This window comes from Adiantum capillus-veneris, chromosome 8, assembly GCF_014529385.1.
Source record: "Adiantum capillus-veneris isolate H3 chromosome 8, ASM1452938v2, whole genome shotgun sequence".
NCBI classification, from domain to species: domain Eukaryota; kingdom Viridiplantae; phylum Streptophyta; class Polypodiopsida; order Polypodiales; family Pteridaceae; genus Adiantum; species Adiantum capillus-veneris.
The window spans coordinates 140,396,656-140,419,041 of NC_140938.1; the positions used below are offsets into that span (position 1 = coordinate 140,396,656).

The 22,386-nt window shown below is 43.4% G+C and overlaps 1 protein-coding gene across 1 annotated transcript; it reads left to right on the forward strand.

The window, feature by feature from the left end:
- The first annotated feature begins 18,899 nt into the window (after positions 1 to 18,899).
- On the forward strand, positions 18,900 to 20,456 carry LOC147453067 (histidine--tRNA ligase, cytoplasmic-like). Its single transcript, XM_086519080.1, has 4 exons — positions 18,900 to 19,171; positions 19,279 to 19,542; positions 19,818 to 19,919; positions 20,047 to 20,456. Exons 1-3 carry the CDS (start codon positions 19,085 to 19,087, stop codon positions 19,869 to 19,871), a joined length of 405 nt encoding a protein of 134 aa, XP_086375206.1. The 5' UTR covers positions 18,900 to 19,084; the 3' UTR covers positions 19,872 to 19,919; positions 20,047 to 20,456.
- The last annotated feature ends 1,930 nt before the right edge of the window (positions 20,457 to 22,386 follow it).

A 22,386-nucleotide genomic window follows, 5' to 3' on the forward strand; every position in this document is an offset into this window, starting at 1 on the left:
TCCCAAGGGGTCCAATGAGCATTCACGAGCCCAATGGCTTGCCTGATTCCTATTGGCCAGGAGGCAAAGGGGTCCAATGAGAGTTTAGTTTAATTATTAAATTACCTTACGATCTCACAAAAGGGAAAAGGGGGACACATGTCAGAAGGCTATCACTTATGCTGCTTAATTGTCATTGGCTAGCTCTAGGGAGGTCCAATGGGAGGACAACAAGAACAAATAGCAAGGGGGCTCGCCCAAGAGAGAGAGGGGGCTGATTTTTGCAAGGCATTATCACACACACACACACACACAATCTCATGTGTGAAGAAAGAGAAGACTATCTCTTCCCAAGCTTTAATGGAGAGCTCATCACCTACTCCAAGCTTGTGAGATAGAAGCTTACATCAACACACTCTTGGCATGTGGATGCAAATCCAACCAAGAGCCAAGCTTCAATGCATGCTCATCTCCTCTATCAAGCTAATTACTAAGCTAAGCTATGCTAATATGAGTGATTATGTGAGGAGATGTACATCTTTCTCGTAAGATACTCCTTCTTCCTCTCAATCTACTCTCATACCCTGCTAGCTCTCACCATATTCGAAGGTGTGTGAGGTCTTGGGTCTGAGACCGGGGATAATTGATGTTGTGTTTGCTAAGTGTTTTGCTTAGTGCATGAAGCTTTCATCTTCATTGCACTAGCTAGTCTTGAAGGAACACAAACAATTGTATTGTACAATGTCTCTCTTGATGGGAGAAACCATAATACAAAGCCTTTTGGAGGGGGGACCGGCTCCATGCAAATCCGGTCGTCAACTATTGTCAATAGCTTAATTTCTCTCTCTTTTGAAAGTATTGTTCATGCTATCTAACTAGGTGTTATGCTTTTTGTTGCTCTCTCCACCCAAGCACTCTTGTAATTCTCATTAGGAATCTATTCTAATGAAATGCCCACTATGTTCATGCTAATTTCCGCTACACACAAGTTTTTAGGCCATTAAATGTTACAGGGTTAATTTGATTTCTCAATACATAGCCCGGTTACCTATACTCTCTGTACAATATCAACAAGAGCTTGCCCTATTTTATTCTTCTGGGACTGAAGTATCTAGCTTTTTGAAAAAATTATGTGGCCTCAATCCTTCTTTTATCAGTACCCTGCTGCTCCAACTATCCCTCAAGCCAGCGGTATCTTTTGTAAAGATAGTGCGGAACTCGAAGCAGTTAAGGAATTTTAGAGTAATCTTTGCTCCCTTAGTGACTCTAACCTTCTAGAAATGGTACCGAAAACATCCAAGGTTTTTCCTTTCCTACCAGTTAAACAAATTGAAATTGAATCCTTTGCTGTGGACCATCAGATCTGGGTTCTACCTAACAAAGCCTTTCTAGCACCAATTATTAGTGAAACCTGGGTATATCTGGCTAATCTCCCTGCCTCCAATGTTGAGGATTGTAGACTCATAATTCTAAAAGGAGGACAACCCTTAGACAAAGGGAAACTCATAAAAGCCCCCTTCAACCTCAACCTTATTGACCACTCCAAATGCTCTTCCAATACAGGTCTATACACTCGAACAAAAGGGAACATGAAGTTTGTCAAAAGTAATTCGGATTTCTACACAGAATCCATTTGGAATGTTTTTCGACCATATGTTAAATGTGCTTGCAAATTTCTCGATCCTAAAGCATCATGCAAGTCCAACATTATGTGGTTTGACCATGCTATCTGGTTTACAAAAATAACTCAATCTTAGATTATCTTTGTACATGTCTTATGAGAATGAAGCCTCATTCCAGTATAAACTGATATCCTCAACCATCTGGACCTACTCTTCCCCGAAAAGACGGTGGAATTCCATCTATCCCTGATCTGTTCTCGGTTAGGTGGCCAAGCTAAACAAATAGTGATTACTCAAATTGCTTTCAACATCTTTCGTGGGCTTATGCTGGATACCCTAAAGGAGCTGAAATCTGATGAACCTGGGATATATCTGACTGCTTATGCTAACTATAAAGGTGTTAAGATTATCACTGGTCTACTCAAGCCATGTATTGAGGATGATGACTCCCTCTCACTTAAAAGACCTAATTCTCTTACCACCCCCAATTCATTTACTTCATTTTTGACACCTATCTCTTCCTCTAAATTTAATAGAGGAAAATCTCATAGCTACACTAGAGGAAGAGGTAGAAACACCCCTATCTGACACCTTCTTGACTTATGACCACTTATGAATATGCAGTTGTTGTGGGCCCATGTGGAAGGATACATCTCAACCAAAAAACTTCTTGCAAAGATTATATTTACGAACATTGTCTTTTTTAGAATGAGCTTCTAGATTGGATACACCCTAAGACACTTTTTTGTGAGTGTTTTGACTTACTATTTGGAAACCATGAATTACTTGATAATGTACTTATTGGTTGGAAGTATCAACAACCTATCAAGAATTTGGTTTACAGTAATGATTTTTTACAACCCAACTCCATTCTTGATTGTGCTTGTGATAAATTTATCCCATTTTGTAAAAAAATTGATACATATGGCATGCATGTCTGCACTTGTCTTAATATTATTGAAGATACCACAATTCAGAAAGTCCTGGCTAAAGGACTTAATCACATACCTAACTTCCCAAGAACCCATATCTTGCTTTATCAGCTTTACTTAGCTGTTTAACTTACCTTGTCAGTACTCTCAGACTGGAGAAGACAATCCTATTGGACTTAGCAAATCTAGTTGAGCAATGTTTTTTCCAAAAAAATCTCACTCATACATGTAAATGGTTGTCTACGGAAAGTTCTTGGATCACATCACAACTAGCTATTGATTTTCAAAATCATTCAAAGGATTGGTTTATAGTAGGGTTGGATAAAATCTCCAATTGTCCTACTCATATATGTAAAAAACTAGCTTGGAAAGCAGCTCACTCTCGGGTTTTCAGGAAGGAATTCACACCACTTAACACAGCTTTGTGTGAGGTCACTAATAATATCTCAGGACACTTAGGAAATGTGTGTTATTCTCTTCAAGATACCAAACTCCCAGTACTTTTCCCCACCTATAAAATTCATAAGCATAAATTCAGATGGATATCCGATGCCTTGAATGGTATTTTTACTAAAGTTACCAAAGATATCACCCTTTGCCTTGACCTTGTACTTATAGAATTTGAATTTGTTTGTGCTTCCAAGCAAAAGATCTGTTATAACTTTCTTCAAATACACTATAACCCCTTTTGGTTAATAAAAAACTCCCCAGAAGTTACTATTACCCCCCTAAACAGATTTTCCATCTTTTCAGAGCATATATTACTCAATGCTATGAGAATATACCCCTAGGAGGAGAATTAGGATTATACCGCAAGTTCGGTAGGAAAGGACTAGGTGATGGGTATTCCTGATGCGTCACAAGATGGGTGACAGGTGCATCGGAAAGGGGATATCCATAGTCGAGAGGAAATCCGAATTGGAAAAGAGGAATACACGTAAAGACGCAAGCACAAGAATAAAGATGGGTTCTGAGAAGCTTTTGTTAAAAAGCGAAAAATTTTAACGAGTTTTTGTGGGAAGAGCAAACGCTTTCCCGCGAGGAATCTATGTCTGCATTGCATTTGTGCATGTGGTTGCATGCAAGGACGCCTGGGAAGTGTTGTGAAAAGCATTGTTTTAAACTTATAAGGTTTTATTGAGTTTTTGGGCAAGTTCAAACCAATTTTAAAATATGCCGGCTGTCCACTTATAAGTGGGTATCCACTTAGAAAATAAAGCAACAAAACCAGCCCATCTTCTGGTCCCCAGTACTGTGTCGATCTTCTCACTCTCTCTCTCTCTCTCTCTATTTATTTCTCTCTATATCCTCTGGCTTCAGTATTAAGTGATAAATTCTATTTATCCAAATGTAATTTTATATTGTTATGCACTCCAGTTTGTGACAGTGGTATCAGAGCATGGTCTCCTCTCTTTCTCTGTAAAGGAGGACGACTCCGGGAAGATACGGGAAGAAGCCATGACAAGCCAAGAGAGAAGTAAGCAGGCGGAAACCTAAGTCCTGCAGAAAAAGCTCGCAGAGTTGGGAATTTTTTTTCTCTCTTCAAGAAGTCGACGCAAGACTTGGAATTCTTTGAGAAGCGTCGAAGGTGAGGCATGTGACCAAACACCTCAAGGGGATTGCAAGTAGTTGGTGGTATACCAAGGCTTTGCAAGGAACTTACAAGAAGACTTAGATTCAATTCAAGACTGAATTTTCCGACAATTTTTTTTTCCTCTACGCTTTGAGGAAGGCATCCAATAAGATTGGGATCGGTTTGCCCAATAGGAACACGAGCGAGTCAAAGCAAGTAGTGGAAAACATTGCTGGTGGTAATAACTCGCAAGAGGAAAAGATTGGAAAGAAGTGCGACCGTGCACAAGGAATCTTCGGATTAGAACCGTTTGCCTACGTTGAGCGACGGCCCGAAACAAGAACCTTCTTTAGCGAACTCTATTTGTGAAAGAAAGACATCGAGCTTAATGCTCTCGACATGCCCTATGCGAGAGGACAGAAGAGGTTTAATATCCTCAGGACTAATAACGCAAGGTTATGCGCAAGGACATAGACCTAAATTGATTTTTAGGAGGATTATTCTTCTCGGGATTGAGAAGGTGGAATTGAGTTAACAGATTCTCGGAAAGACGTGAATGATGAGTTCTTATGTGGCTCGTAAGTTTATGATTGGTGAAGGATATCCTCGAGGTACTAGAGGAAGGACATGAACCGGTAAGGTAAGTATTGAATTATTGAATTTAATTTCTAAGTATTCTTTTGAGAAAGGACTAGCTCAACTCACCATTGAGCAAGATTTGAAATTTTCCGGTTTCTCCCCGGCAATTCAGTTGGACCTCTACAATTGAGGACAATTGTTTATAAGTGAGAGGGATGTTCCTAAATTGGCTTTATCTGACAGAAAAATAATGCTAAATGAATTAGTGGATTTATAAGTGAGAGGGTTTTCTCGCTTGGTTACAGCAAGGAAAAATAATTCTAAATGAATTATTGGAATTTTAAGTGAAAGCGTTTTTCTCACTGGAGACATCCGAGTACAGAGTATCCCTAGTGCTTCATTCTAAGTAATGACAGGAGCATTGTGAAAGGGAATATCTGTAAGGCCACCAGGAATGGGTACTTCTGATGCGTCACAACGGATGGGTGTCAGGGAGCATCAGTAAGAAGTATCCGACCATCCGGGAGCGGACATCTCTGATGCGTCATAGGATGGGTGACATAGAGCATCGTGAAGGGGATTGTACCGTAAGTTCGGTATTAAAGGACTAGGTGATGGGTATTCCTGATGCGTCACAAGTTGGGTGACGGGTGCATCGGAAAGCGGATATCCTTAGTCGAGAGGAAATCCGAACTGGAAAAGAGGAATACGCGTAAAGACGCAAGCACAAGAATAAAGATGGGTTCTGAGAAGCTTTTCTTAAAAAGCGGAAAATTTTAACGAGTTTTCCGGGAAGAGCAAACGCTTTCCCGCGAGGAATCTATGTTTGCATTGCATTTGTGCATATGGTTGCATCCAGGGACGCCTGGGAAGTGTTGTGAAAAGCATTGTTTTAAACTTATAAGGTTTTATTGAGTTTTTGGGCAGGTTCAGACCAATTTAAAAATATGCCGGCCATCCATTTAATAAGTGGGCAGCCACTTAGAAAATAAAGCAACAAAACCAGCCCATCTTCTTGTCCCCAGTATTGTGTCGATCTTCTCACTCTCTCTCTCTCTCTATTTATTTCTCTCTATATCCTCTGGCTTCAGTTATAAGTGATAAATTCTATTTGTCCAAATGTAATTTTATATTGTTATGCGCTCCCGTTTGTGACACATATCCATCTTCATCTTCCATTCGGTGTGCTCTTACTAATCTTCTCGTGTAGGGGCAGCATAGTCTGGCGAGTAACCTTCATGGGCATCAACATTTGCATCTCCAGCCATGCGCTCTATGAGCATTCATCCGGTTTTCAATTTTGTTCACACCATCCGAGTTGGGGTAGCAAAGGCTGGCCGGCAACCAACAAGGGAATCGTTGATCCAAGAGGTAGTCCAGTGGTTGTGAGTATACGTAACTTCATTATCCCTGGTAGTCCCTCGCCGGATCCATCTTGCACACATGACATGACACAAGCCAAACTCACACCTAGGCACGCGAGTGAGCGGACATCAGGCTCACCTCCCAGCCATAGAGCCAATACGGGTTCACCCATGAGCTTGGGAGCCTGCAGCCAAGCGGGCTAGCCTTCTTCACAAGGGCCGGTGTCCCATATCACCGAACCCACACCAATATGGGTGTGCGGGCAGAGCTGCCAAGGGCCAAGAGTCCAAGTGTGATGATCACACCAGATGTCTCACAAATGATACTCAAGTCCTATTTATAGGACTTCATAACCAAAGGGCCATGTTCACACTGGCCGGACATAACTACAGGCGCCCATCCTAATGTCTGAGGACGTAACACTTCCCCCCTTATTTTTAATTGGTGTCCTCAACAATATCCTCGGTTATAAAACCGGGGAAGTGATTTCTTAGCGATTTAACTGACTCCCACGTAGCTTGGGATTCAAGACGATGCTTTCACTTGATCAAATATTCGGGGTACGAAGACATGCGAGACTTGCGGACCCTTTGATCGAGAACCGATTCAGGTTCAAGTGGAATATAACGAGTGGTGTCTTCTAAGTTCGGGACTTGCTCAGGAGGAACTGCCAAGTCATCCTGCCCTAGCTGTTCTTTCAGACGGCTGACATTTAACATGGGATGAACGACAATGCTTGGAGGCAGTTCCAACTTATAAAAAAACCCCACTTTTCTTTTTTGTGATCTGGAACGGACCACAATAGCGAGAAGACAGTTTCGAGCATTGGCCAGTTCGGATCGTTCTGGAATCCTTCGGAACCCTAAGGTACACCCACATGCCCTCTTTGAGTTCGCTGGGTTGTCGATGCTGATTGGCATAAAAAGTAGCACGATCTCGTGCTGTCTTTATGCTCTCTTTCGCGATCTGAAGCATTTCTTGCATATCATGTAAGAATTCGGCTACTAGTCGCATCTTGATCCCTTTGAATCCAATAGCAATTGGTGGTTTCGGCTCATATCCGTACATAAGCATAAACGGGCTATAGCCAGTAGCCGAGTGCTTTGTACTGCTATAAGCAAACTCAATCTGTGGGAGATAGCGTTCCCAATCAGATTGACACCGGGAGACATACGCTCGGAGCATGTCCTCCATAGTTTGATTCGCGCATTCGGTATGTCCCTCAGTTTCAGGATGATCTGAGGACGACATGCACAAACGGGCTTCCAACTTTTGGACGACCTGCCAAAAATTGCCTGTGAGTTTTGGATCACGATCATTGATAATTTCATTTGGCGAACCATATAGTTTGTACAAGTGTTCCACAAAAAGCTGAGCTAACTCGTGGCTCTTTATGCTTGACCATGTACTATCGGAAATTTGCGAAGGATGTAATAGCCTAACTTGTTTTTGACGTTCAGCTTTATTGAGCTGACATTGCTCGCATTCCTGCACATACTTTTCAACAAAAGCTTTCATGTGCGGCCAATAAAAATACCGGCCAACCAAGGCCAAAGTACGGTGTATGCTAGGGTGTCCTACACTAGGTGCATCGTGACACTCAAAACAAAATTTGCTTGCGGATATCCTCATCAACGGGCACACACACTTTGCCTTGCTTGAAAAGTAATCCATTACGAATGAAATACTTCTCTGCTACCTCTCTCCGTAGCCAGCTTAGAGGCGTCCGGGCCGCCATAGCTTTCCGGTCTACGCATTCCCTCTTGGACCCGTTGCGAGATTGTGTCACAAACTAGTGACGTGGCTGCCCATGTGTACACACACACTTGGCACGGACAAGCCCAGGGAATGCAGACAGGTTGGAATGATGACGTGGCACCAAACGGACAGGCCCGCAATTTGCGACGCAGAACCCGAAAATTTCATACTGCTGATGTGGCATCCCATGAACTCTTCCGGGAAGATGCTTTTTGAGAACCGTTCGTTTCTAGCGTCGGGACTTTGAAGGTAACGATTTCCATGTTATGATCTTTGAGTGTTTGTTTGCAAGTGAACTTCCTCTTTGTGAGGGAGTAGGAGCAGAGGAAGCCATGAGCCTCTGGAGGAGAAAAGCACTTTGAGGAATTAGAGCCAGATCAGTCCAAGGGTTTCATACCCGAGTTTGGGAAGTAGATCCACGGATCGGAGAGAGGTAGTCTCTCAAGTTGTGATCCGGAAGTTGAGATTTCCAAGTAAGGACTTCGTGTCCGCAAAGGCAGAGTTGTTTTGCGGGAAGAGGATTGTGGAAACAGAGTTGGAAAAGAGTTGTAGGGATGCCATGCCGTGAGTCTGGAAGGTGAGGTCCGGAGGCGAGAACCTTGGTTCTCGAGGATTTGGAATAAGGAAGGGAAGTTCCTTGGAATAGGGTTTTACCCTAGGAATAGGAAGCCGAGGCTTCCAGGAACCATCAAGTCTTATTCTAGAACGAACGTGGTAATACGTTCGGTTCAAGTGCTTGTATAGACTTCTTCTCAGTAATAAAGATACTATTATAGGGGGGGACCAGTCCCTCTTCTGGTCCCCAGTATATATATATATATATATATATATATATCATTATCAATTGGCTTCGATGCACAGTAGCACGGAACGGGCGGAATGGAGGGTATACGTACCAAAACGGCGTTCCGATCATCTTCAACCTGGGAAATGGCGACGTGAACAGAACAGCGTTCCGGTTCGGATGTGTAACAGCGGAACGTGGCGGCAGATTTTGGAAAAAAGCGGGAGATTTGAAATCTAAAAAAGTGGCGGCAGTTTTAGGTAGCACCCATTCCATTTGAAGTTTTGGGTGGTTCACACTAGAGGTGTGTGTGTGGGTGGGGAGGGGGGAGGGTGTCTTGACTCTTTTCTCCTATTAATACTAACCCTCACCCCTTACACTTTCATAGCCCTCACTCTCCCGCATCAAGCTTGAAGCCACTCTCTTGAGTCTCACCCTCCCTCTCAAGTTTGAAGCTTGAAGCTTCAAGCCACTCTTGTCACGTGACACATCCAACCCTATGTGTCCGTGGACAAGCTACAACATGATCAAGGTTCAGTCAGTCTAGATTTAGAAGTGATCTGGCACTTTTGTGAGTCTATTCGTAGACCGTGCATGCCTAGTCACTTAGTATAGATGCATATCCTCTGGTTGCACACAGCATGATCATCAGTATTCCCTTCAGGATCCATCAGATTCAGTCATGGCAATTTTCCAGTGCATTTAGCCTATTTTCCCTATTTTTGGTATTTTCACTTATTATTTTTAAGCGACTTTCCAACAAAAGTAGGTAGGGCAATTTTGCTAAGTTAATATATAAGCAAACCCAAGTTAGCACTTTCTGGCAGAAGAGGCAGCAGGAGCTCCCCGCTCAACAAGCACCTTCTCAGCAGGAACCTTCAAGAACTCATCAAGCATCCGTCAGCACGCACCCTAGCCTAGCGTTTTGGGCTTTTCCTCAGATCCTTGGCGATTTCAGCCCCCGCATCATCGCCGTCAACAGTCAGGCCCTAGCATTTCCTGCTAGGCATCGCTATCACCATCCAGAACCCCATCAGCCTCAGCGTTTTATTAACGCTAGCAAGACTTGCAGATTCTCAGCATTTTCAGCCACAAAAACGCAGCCTTGACCAAGCGTTTTTGCAGCGTTTTCAGCCATGGATTTGCCGCAATAAAACGGAGCAGAGTCTCCCTCTTCTCAGCGTTTTTTATCAGACCTAATACCCGCGACAAAACAGGGAATTTCAGCCACAAAACAGTGAACCAAAGAGTCATTTTCAGCCCCCCAAAACAGCAGATTTTCAACAGTTAGAAGATCCCAGATTTCAGCCCTAAAGTCGTCGTCGTCATCACCGTCGTCGTCATCGGCATAGTCCCAGGTTGCATCAGTCCATTGCATCGTCATTGTACCACTTTGTGCAATCAAAAGTAGACCACTCTCGCCGACGAGAGTGGGGCCTTTGGAGGAGGGTTTTACGTCTCTGGTGTCGTATCTCTCTTCTCTCTCTATCTCTCAGTCTCATACACTTGCACGCACACTGTCCATTCACTTTGTTTGTGATCATAGCACTTTCCACTAAGAACGGAAGGCTCTCCCTTCCATAAGAACTAAAAGGAACCTTGAACACAGTTCGGAGCACTCATCTTGAGCAAAGCGCAAACAATCATTCCGCTGCACCTAACATTGGTATCAGAGCTTTGGCAGTGTTCTGTATCACTCGAGGAAAGAACCACAAGAACCACAAGAGTTTTTTTGCTTGTTGAGGTCGCACGAACCCAAGTTCGCCTGGGCGTGTCGATTCCTAATCGTGTTTTGTTGAAGAGTGATAGGAATCCCAAGAAAGAAGGGCTTGTCCAGCCTCCCCTTGTGTCTCTTTTCACTCATTGAGAGCGGACCGTGCACTTAGCGGCTAGCCAATCGACGTGAGGTGGGAAAAAGCAACCTTGGTGTGAGCGCAAGGCCGCCAAGGGGTGCACCCGCGGAAAGGAGTAGAACTCGGGTGAAGAGAAGATCCTTCTCCAACGCGATTTGCAAGCGAAAGAAAACCTCAAGAACCTCAAGAACTTCAAGATCCTCAAGAACCCAAGAACCCAAGAACCAAGACCCTCAAGAACCCAAGTTCCTCGTGAACTTAAGAACCAAAGATCCTAGTGCATGGTCGTCACCCGAAGCAGAATGGATACTTCACATACAGGTGATGAGCATGAGAGAGGCGGTGAAGATTTTTCCCCACCAGGAGACTTTTTCGACCCTCCCCCTCCGCCATCTACGCCACGAGTTGTACTCACTCCTATGGAGATGATGGTCAAGTCAATGTTGGACATGATGGCACAACAACAAGAAACGAATCGAGTTGCATTGGCACAACCTCTCAAGCAAAGCAGAACAACAAGAAGCTAGGGACCGTGAGAGCGACGACAGAATTGCAAAAATTGCCGCAGAACAAGAAGCCAAGGATCGCGAGCGCGACGAAAGAAACGCCAGACATGCCGCACAACAGGAAGACAAGCAATTGCTTTAGAACGCGAACGCGACGCAAGGAAAGAAAGAAAAGAACTAAGAAAGGAGGAAGCGGCAGCACGAAGCGCGGCCTTGGAGGCCGAGCGTGAAGCTCAAAGGGAGCTACGCACTCAAGAATTTATTTCCCAAATGCTAGCCCCGAGGACCGAACCACCCAAAGATCGTGGGAGTTCGTCAAGTGGCACAAGCCACGATGCGGATTCCAACCATCCAGTCACAGAGAAGTTGACTTTCAGTAAGTATGACGGTAAGATGGATGCTACGGTTATTCATTCTTGGTTGCATCAATTTAATGCTTATTTTGCGACAACTAAGAAAACAGGAAATAGCAAAGTTTTGACGGCAGCTATGTACCTTGTCAGTGATGCCATCAATTGGTACCACTCATGGCAAGAGGCACAGCTAGCCGCGCACCTAGAGGCAGCCGCCGACGGATTCACATCCCTTTCCTTCGATTGGGCTGATTTCCAAGACAAGCTCAAGGCGCGGTTTATGCCACCTCAGTACCTCGCACGATTGAAAGACGATTGGCGCTCTCTCAAGCAAAATGGTATGCCAGTCATGTCTTTTTCTAATCGTGTTTTGTAGCTAGGCACTCAATTACGAAAATCGGATGATGAGCGCAAGGAGGCTTTTCTCTTTGGATTGGACGAGTATATCAAGTACGATGTCGAGGTTCTCGATCCAATCGATCTCAACAAGGCGGTAGCGATTGCTCTCGCACAGGAGATGAAGCACAACAAGGGAAAGCCTAAGGAGAACAAGACTTCCACAAGTATCTCGCAGACTTCTCAGAACCCTTAGAACGGTAAGAACGGTAAGAATGATAACTCTTCTAACCAATCTTCCAACAGTCTCTCATCAAAGAATTCTTCCAATGAATCTAAGGGTAAGGCTAACACAATTGCTAAACCTAAGCTTACTCCAGATGAAAAGGTAGCACAAGGAATTGTAGGAGGATACATCACGTCGGAAGAAAAAAGCACTTATTCTAAGGAAGGTCGTTGTTTTCATTGTCACATTAAGGGGCACATAAAAAGAACATGTGCTAAGCTTGAATCGAATGAATCTAAAGAACCCACAGCACCCACTTCCTCTGTCAATGCAATGAATGATAATACGAGTGTGTCCCAAGTTTCTCAGGACACTCCCATTGATGAATCTCTCATTAAATGTTATGGTCGTACGTCGGGGCACCGTTTTGTCATATTGTTTGACCCAGGTAGTATGCATGATGTGTAAGGTGTAGCGGAATGAATGTTGTTTTTCTCAAGATTAGCGATCTTTATTTGCTCAAGGTTCCTTTTAGTTCTTAGGGAAAGAGAGAGCTTTCCGTCTTATGGAGAGTGCTATGATCACGAACAAAGTGAGTGGATATTGTGCGTGTAAGTGAATGAGACTGAGAGAAGGAGAGAGAAGAGATACGACACCCGAGAGGTTGTAAAACCCTCCTCCGAAGGCCCCACTCTCATCAGTGAGAGTGGTCTACTTTGATTGCACAAAGGTGTACAATGCGTATGCAAAGGACTGATGCAATGGGACTGCCGACGACGACGACGGTGGTGACGACGACGACTGAGATCTTCTAATCGCTGAATTTCGGGACTGTTTCAATGGCTGAAAATGACTGTTTTGGCTGCGTTTTTATGGCTGAAAATGGGGGAACATCTGCAACCATCTTGGGGCTGATCTGCTACTGTCCATAGGGCTGAAATCGCTATGTATCTGCTGCTGGTTTGGGCTGAGAATCAAAACGCTGGGCTGCCCTTTTCCTTGCCAAAACGCTGGGGCTGTGGAGACACAGAACGCTAATAGGCTGAAATGTATGAGTCCAAAAACGTTGGGCTTTACTACTCTGCTAGCGACCAAGATGCTGATGGCTTGGCTATTGCAGATGGGTAAAAACGCCAAGGAAGGGATCTTGTAGGCGAGGTTTCTGTGAAGAAAACGCCAAGGAAGTGGGAGGCTGATCTACTGCTGGAAAACGCTAGGGTGTTGAAGGGGGGGTACTGCTGAGAAGTTGCCTATTGAGCGTGAAGCTCCTGCTGCCTCTTCTGCCAGAAAGTGCTAACTTGGGTTTGCTTATATATTAACTTAGCAAAATTGCCCTACCTACTTTTGTTGGAAAGTCACGTAAAAATAATAATTGAAAATAACCAAAAATAGGAAAATAGGCTAAATGCACCGGAAAATTCCCCTAACTGATGCTAATGGATTATGATGGGAATTGCGATAATCATGTTGTGTGCAACCGGAGGATATGCTTCTATGCTAAGTGACTGGGCATGCACGGTCTACGAGTAGACTCACAAAAGTGCCAGATCACTGCTAATGTAGACTTGACTGAACTGACTGAACCCTACTATGGTGTAGCTTGTCCACGGACACATAGGGTTGGGATGTGTCACGTGACATGATGTGATCAGTTCCTCTCTTGTTGAGAGAGCCTGCCTCGAAGTTAGTCCGAGATCTCCTATCGAGGTCTTTGGCTTTTGTCCCGGTATGGATGCTCTCATCACGGAGGAGTGCCTTGATGTGTTGTTTGCAATTCAACAGACTGCCTTCACTAGAAGATTTGTTGTTTCTCCTCTCTCAGGATGTGATATGATTTTGAGCATTCTATGGTTTTGTGAGACTAACACTCTCATTGATTTTGAGGCTAACACTTTAACTCTCAATGCCAAAAGTGATTCTCCTAGTCTTATTAATGGAGAGGATATTGCTCATTCTCCATCTCTCATTGCTAATATGCAGGACAAGATTGAAAGGATTCGGGATAAGAAGACTCTCTCAGTCTCTTTTTCTCCACAGCATGACACACAGAACTTGCATGATTATGAGAAGCATGATGATTTGAATGATAATGACTTGCATGATGATTTGGATGATAAAGACAAACATGATGATTTGCATGATCAAGATGTGATTTCTCACAAGCATGATGAGTTGCATGAAGATGATGTGATTGTTCACAAGGATGATGTGTTAGTGGATGCTTTTTCTAGCGAAGCTAACCTCGTTGTAGATTCAATCAATCCCGAAGAACCGATCTTGGCTTCGAGTCGAGGTCCAAAGAACCCCCACAGGACGATTCGATCCCTCAGGAAGAAGCGATCTTGGCTCTCGAGCCTAGGTCCAACGAACCATCACAGGAAGTATTATGTGTTCGCATGATTGATACGCACGCATTGTTCGAGTGTTTCATTCGTGATCGTTTCCTGTATTTTAGACAGCATAGTTATGTGATCCCTTTTCCTAGGCATGACATATTGTATGTTGAGCACGTTTCTCTCATGGATGAGCACGAATGTATGCGGATTTTTTGTGAAAAGCTGAAAAGTATGTATGTAAGGAAGTCACATTCCATGTCTCTTCCTTGGCATGACACAGTTTCCGGACAAGCACATGAAAGTATGAGCACCAAGCATGGGCATTTCCGTTGTGAATTGCCACAGTTGATTGCTCTAGATCATAAGAGAAAGATTCGATCTCATTGTTTGCATGTGTTTGATGAACGGGTTGTCACTCCATCTCTTTGTTCATCTACATTGTATGCACAGTCTTTTAGGAAGACAAGATATTTTCCACTCACTTTACATGGAATGGTATATTCATGTTTTTGTGTTGGAAATGGTTTCAGGAATTTTCAGCCATGGAGATTCTTGAAGACGAAAGAAGCAGGTCTTTAGACGAAGTTGAAGCATCGAAGGAGCCACAGAAGACTTTGTGTCGCTTTCGGCATGGCCCAAAGAAGTAAGCGTTGCAAACCTTTATGAAGTTCAAGTACCGCATGACCCACACATCCGAGTGGGCCAGCGAAGAGTCCCTTCTAGGATTCCGGATGCTATTGGCGATCTCCCTCGACGCCATACAGTTCGGTACCAGTACCTCACTTTGAAAAGGAGGGGATGTTACGTGACACATCCAACCCTATGTGTCCGTGGACAAGCTACAGCATGATCAGGGTTCAATCAATCCAGTCAGTCTAGATTTTAGAAGTGATCTGGCCTTTTGTGAGTCTATTCGTAGACCGTGCATGCCCAGTCACTTAGTATAGGTGCATATCCTCTGGTTGCACACAGCATGATCATCAGTATTCCCTTCAGGATCCATCAGATTCAGTCAGGGGAATTTTCCAGTGCATTTAGCGTATTTTTTCTTTTTTTGGGATTTTCACTTATTATTTTTAAGTGACTTTCCAACAAAAGTAGGTAGGGCAATTTTGCTACGTTAATATATAAGCAAACCCAAGTTAGCACTTTCTGGCAGAAGAGGCAGCAGGAGCTCCCCGCTCAACAGGCACCTTCTCAGCAGGAACGTTCAAGAACTCATCAAGCACTCGTTAGCACGCACCCTAGCCTAGCATTTTGGGCTTTTCCCCAGATCCTTGGCAATTTCAGCCCCTGCATCATCGCCGTCAACAGTCAGGCCCTAGCATTTCCTACTAGGCATCGCTATCACCATCCAGAACCCCCATCAGCCTCAGCGTTTTACTAACGCTATCAAGACTTGCAGATTCTCAGCATTTTCAGCCACAAAAACGCAGCCTTGACCCAGCGTTTTTGCAGCGTTTTCAGCCATGGATTTGCCGCAGTAAAACGCAGCAGAGTCTCCCTCTTCTCAGCGTTTTTTATCAGCCCTAATACCCGCGACAAAACAGGGAATTTCAGCCACAAAACAGTGAACCAAACAGTCATTTTCAGCCCCCCAAAACAGCAGATTTTCAGCAGTTAGAAGATCCCAGATTTCAGCCCTAAAGTCGTCGTCATCGTCATCGGCTTAGTCCCAGGTTGCATCAGTCCATTGCATCGTCATTGTACCACTTTGTACAATCAAAAGTAGACCACTCTCGCCGACGAGAGTGGGGCCTTCGGAGGAGGGTTTTACGTCTCTGGTGTCGTATCTCTCTTCTCTCTCTATCTCTCAGTCTCATACACTTGCACGCACAGTGTCCATTCACTTTGTTTGTGATCATGGCACTTTCCACTAAGAACGGAAGGCTCTCCCTTCCATAAGAACTAAAAGGAACCTTGAACACAGTTCGGAGCACTCATCTTGAGCAAAGCGCAAACAATCATTCCGCTGCACCTAACAACTCTCACCCACTCTCTCAAGCTTGAAGCCACAAGCTCTCAAGCTTGAAGCTTCATCCCTCTCGCAAGCTCCATTCCTTCATCGCATCCTTCTCTCAAGCTCCATCCCTCTCTCAACTTTCAAGCCTCAAGCCTCAAGTCTCAAGCGCCATCGATATGGCACAAGCTTCCGCATCACATGAAGGTCCCTCAGTTGGTAAGAGAGAAAAGAAGGATGAGCCTTCATGGTGGGATGAGTTGCACTCCGAAGTCTTGGGCAAAGAAGGCGGTGCAAGATCATGGACGTGCAAACTATGTGGCTTCCAACGCAAATATGGGACAAGTAAGGTTCGAGCACACCTCCTTCACGTAGTGGAGGAGCAAGTGAAGCATTGCAAGAATGTGACGGCCTAAGTTGATCGCACCAAGATCTCCTCAGTTTTGTGGTGGCAGGACTATGGCTCAGATGAGCCAAAAGTTCAGCGACTCACTATCCGCATCCTCAGCCAGGCGGTTAGCTCCTCTTGCTTGGAGCAATTGTGGAGTGTTTACAGCCACGTTGCATCCAGGAAGAGAAACCGACTTGCCGTGGAGAAAGCAAATGATCTTGTATTTGTGAGTGCAAACTTGCGTATGCTTTGCAAGTCGGCATCCAAAGTATTAGATCCCTTTCTACAGTGGAAGATGGAGGCAGAGGCGGAGATACTTGGGGAGGGTGGATCTACAAAAGTTTTACATGAAGTGGATATTACGGATGAGCCTGTTGGGGATGAGGATTGGGATGACATCCATGATCTCCACGACACCACTAGAGATTGGCAGGTTGGCTCTTCTGCCACTGGTCCTTGAGCCTTGGCCCTTGACATGTTTCCATTTTGGCATCTATGTATTGAGCTCTTGAGTCCCTAGTGGCTAGTCTTGACTCTTGAGCCTTGACTCTTATCTTTTCTTTGAGTTGTCAGTGCTTACCTTTTTGTAGCGCTGTGGCTGGCCTTATAAGCCACACTTGAACTTATAGTCATGGTCTTTTTACTCCGTCTTTCTGTCTATTGAGCTCTTCAATCTTTGCACTTCCTAGATAGTGAAGAAGGGGCCCAAAGTCCATAGTCATAGGAAGGCTTGTTGACGCTCCCGCATGCAATCCGATCCACCTTGAAGCTGTTTTGAGGCTAATTTCAGCGTTTTTTGGTGGACCGTTCCGGCTTTCCCATTCCGGTCCCCGCCTATACGTTCCAGTACCATTCCGGAGCCCCCGTTCCCGTTCCAAGTAACTTTGCTTCAATGTTAAGTGATAAAATCGATCTATATGACGATGTTTGATATTGTTATGCGCTTCTCGTTTGTGACAGTGGTATCAGAGCACGGCCTCCTCTCTTTCTTTGTAAAGGAGACGACTTTGGGAAGATACGGAAGAAGCCCCAACAAGCCAAGAGAGAAGCAAGTAGGCGGAACTTAAAGACCTATAGGAAAATCTTGCAGAGTTGGAGATTTTTTTTCTCTCTGTAGGAAGTTGACAAGACATGGGATTCCCTGAGAATTTGACGAGCATGATGCTCAAGAACCTGGAGAATTCGAGGAGCGCAATGCTCGAGATTTTTCAGAATCCTTAAGTGAGGTGAATTTTTTTGTTCAGAGAGATCCTAAAGAACGCTGCCGATTATCCAAAGTTCACGTCACTCATCTCTTTCAAAATACCCATGAACATCGAGTCTAGAACCATAGCCAAGAAATCTTGCAATTCCAGGAAGGATATAAGGGCCGGGTTGCACTCAGGAGTAGTAGGGGGAGTGGGGGGAGTAATACTCTACTAAAAGTAAAGTTTCCAGCATTTTTTATGAAAATAGAAACCCCACTATTGGAAGGATTAAGCGAATAGTACGTTCACTCTATTCTCTCCTTAACTCATGGAATGAGAGAACCAATAGTGTTCTCTCCTTTTCTCCATGTTTTTCTCCCACCTCCTTTTTAATTCAGAGAGTGCGACCTGAACCTTTGCTTTCTTCCCACTCACCCCATTAATCCGTGGTGCGACTCAGCTCTAAAGAAGGTCTCTCGACTTGAGAAAACTCCAGTCAAGTTTGATACTTTTGACGGAAGTGAAAATGTCTAGAAAGCTACCTCTTTCATTCGACAGTTCGAAGTTGCCTTTGCAACTAGCAGTCTCTCAGAAGAGTCGAAGATGAGCATGTGACCAAGCACCTCAAGGGACTGCAAGTACTTGTTGTAATACCAAAGCTTTACAAGGAACTCAAGAAAAGACCTGGATTCAATTCAAGGCTGAGTTTTCCAAGGAATTTTTTTGTCTCTATATTTTGAGAAAGGCTTCAGAGATAATTGGGATGGGTTTTCCTAGAAAGAGCACGAGCGAGTCACAGATTATGTGAAAAGGTATTGGTTCACTCTTTCCAAGGTGGTTCCATTCATTCTGGCAAAAATGTACAGAAATGCTTGGAGTACAAAATGGTTTTGTGCATATGATATCTTTTTGTTTGGATCCAGTTGTCATTTGAACATGGTGTTCTTTTGTGTCTCAAGTAATCTATTTAAAACTTTGAATACAAAAATGTTTTTGTGCATATTATATCTTTTTGTTTGGATCCAGTTGTCTTTTGAACATGGTGTTCTTTTGTGTCTCAAGTAATCTATTTAAAACACCCCCCCCCCACCCAACACACACACACACACACACACACACACACGCATGCATGTGTTCACACAGTAATACAAAATTGATTGTCTGTTCTTATGTGCTTGCATTAAGTTCCACAAGCACATATCGGTAGTAACACAAATTAAATGCTCTTTGGTTCTGCTTTTATTTTTTCTGGTAAAAACACTTCATGGCGCTCATAAGTCGTTACCTTTGAGACTGCAGATAGGATCAATTGCTGCTGGGGGTAGGTATGATGACTTGGTGGGCATGTTCAGCGGAGTGCAAGTGCCATCTGTTGGGATGAGTTTGGGTATTGAACGAGTATTTGCAATCATGGAGGAGCAATCTAGCCATGTGAGGATTCTAAAGGAACTTGCATTTTTTCCTGGCAGTGTCTTGAAGCTTGTGATTTCAGTTGTTGTCCAAGTATTCTCTTAGCCGGACATGGTTTGCTTTTACAGCTTTCTGTTCGGAAGACTCAAACGCAAGTTTTGGTGCTTGGAATTGGGGAATCACTTTGGAATGTGGCTATTAGCATTGCTAGTGAGCTATGGGAACTGGAAATGGCAACTGAATTTAGATGCGTGGCTCCAGAAAAGATTACAAAGCAGCTTTCAGATGCGTCAGAGAAGGATGGCATACCATGGGTGGTTTTGGTTGGGCAAGATGAGTTAAATCGGGGGATAGTCAAACTTAAAGATATGGCAGCGAAGCAGCAGGAAGAGGTGAGAAGAGACAACCTGGCTGCCAATCTTCAGTCCAGGATTGGTGGTTGTACAGCCGTTAAAAGGACTGACAATTTGAGAGTGGATTAAGGACGTGTTACGAAAAGGACTGACAATCTGAGTGTGGATTAAGGACATGTTTTGATGCTGCTTATAGTGGCTCCCATCTCCTACGGGCAGTTTTGTATATTTGAGAACATTTTTCCCTCATTATAGCAGGAACAAGAGGTGATTTTACCAAATGGGTTGACTGGCTTTTGTGTTTGTATACACAGGATGTGTGTAGTACTACTACGAAAGGATCCATCCTCCAGCAAAGATGTACTTGAGATTAATACATATACGACTGTATATGTGTTAGATCAATGTACATACAGGTGAATTTTTATGAACTTATCCCCAATTCCAATACAGCATATGATCAATGTACATACAGCATATGTGTGAAGGCCAGGTGCTGGATTCTTAGGTGGTATTTCTGCTTAAATGTTGTAAATATAATAGGTAATGGCCCTTGGAGGCAGACAGGCTGTTGGCAGTGGCTGGTGGCGGAAAGAGCCGACCACCGACTGTGACGCCACAGCGTAGGAGACGGGTATGCTGAGGAGATTTACAAGGCCGATTTCTGGGAGACTTTATGTGCATGGTCTCAATTGTAGATTGAAAAAGATGACTGATGAATAACGGGGGTTCAGAGGTGATCGCGCTCAGGTTGTAGTGATTCTTTAGATATTTTGAGCTACTTGAATCTGCGTGACTATCAATGGATCATTTGCTAATCCCTTAACAAGGACACAATTTGGCATTGATAATTTATTTTCACAACAGCATAAAGAGAACTGAAAAGTCTTGTCTAGTTATGCATAAAAATTTAATAAATGGGATTAGATTAATATACAAATAAAGTTTGCCTACTTGTTGGCGTTTTCAAGGCAAAGGAATTTTGCTTATAGTTTGTAATGTGCATGGACACTGGGCTTGAGAATATGGTCTTTTTATATTTGAATATCAATTTCTCTTTATAAAGTTCTATACACATGAAAAGCGAAGGTTTAAGAAGTCAAACGTAGATGTGAAAATTTGAGTTGAGGACAAAGTTTAATACTATTCAATCAATTTTAGCTTATCGTTGATCATATCATTTATTTTTTACTTGAAATTTTCTTGTCATTGTAATAAATTTTCATTATGAGAGACTCAAAATGCTCCATTTGGAGCATAGCCAAGTCTTGAATTGTGACTTCGGACTTTACCAAAGCTATCATTCACGTAAATTGAGAACCTTGAGGGCTAGATAGAAAATTACTACTCTTTAGTTGCTCAACCTCATACATCATGAGTTCAACAAAAGGAATTTTTAAAATTCTTATTTTATAGTGTTTTAATATACAGAAGGGAATCATTTAAAGGGTGTAGTTATAGGTTGAATAGGAGAGGAGTTTTCAAAATCCATATTATAGTGTTTTAATATACAAAAGGGGTTCATTTAAAGAATGTAGTTATAGATTGAATAGGGAAGGGGATGTTCTATTCATGAAAAATTTATAGATAATGGGATTTCAATTTTAGGTTTTGTTAAGATTAGGCTGGGGTAGATTAGGGTTAGACGCATTCATGATTAGGTATACTAGATATAATAACACTAATACACTTTACAAGAGCTTGAATGCAAAGTAGACTTTGATTAACTCAACTCATGGAAGTGCTAGCCCTTGTATAGAGCTTGGGAGAGATTTTGAGTGACATCATCTGTGATGTCTCACAAGCATTAATGGCCCATCCTCATGTTCCTACACTCACATGGACTATGGCGTTGACCTCATTAATATGTGGTGCATGTATCATGTGTTTGGGAAGTAGGGTAAGTACCTATGGCTAGGATTATGATTCATTTAGGAAGTGATTCACTGATACATCTAGGAGACTATTCGATTCATCTCTCTAGGTTCACAAGGTGATCACTTAGTGCATAGGTTCAACTAATGCCTTGTTGTACACTTGATCATTTATTTGGTTGTGTTTGGATCGTCATGTTTGATTGACCTTCCTCATGAAAGAGTATCTCTTCTCTCTCCTATGATGGCACCTTTGGTGCTACCACAAAGTATTGGCCTTCATTCAGCAATTTGATGCGGCCTTTGGAGACGAGGGCTTCACAGAGTCCTCTAAGCTATGTCATGTAGCTATGCATTTCCAAAAATCTGCTCGTTAATGGTGGGCTAGTCTTCGTGACAACAGTGAGGCCCCAAAGACATGGAAATGAAGCAATTCCTTTGCAAGCGATGCAAAGGACAAAGTGCTTACCGAATGGTGGAGCTTGAAGCTATTCTTCAACGAGTCTATCCACAAATATCTAGACAAGTTTTGGGATTTACATCTCAAAGCTACAATCTTTCAAAGGATAGACTTTGCCAAACAAAAGCAACAATTTTGTGCGGGATTACCTGAAGAAATGGCCGAGTATGTCAACTCACAATGGCCTAGCACTATCACCGAAGTCATCCACCACACTATGCTTGCTTCAAGGATCAATTTCCAACAAGGGGCGAGAAGAAATTTCAAGCCCATGGAAAACAAGGATCGAAATGAAGCTAAAGGGAAGAGCAATGTTCAAAACTCTTCCCAAGGCAACACCAACACTAACACCAACGAGGCCAAGGAGAAAGGAGCTTACAAAGGTAAAAATAAGCTCTCTCTCGAAGAATTAGAGGCCTTTCATAAAGACCATAAATGCTTTAAGTGTGGAGAGCAAGGACATGGTTATCGTTCTTGCACCAAAAGAAATGTACGCAATGACACTCCTAGAGCTTCCATGGTTGAAGCTCCAAAAGAGGATACTCATTG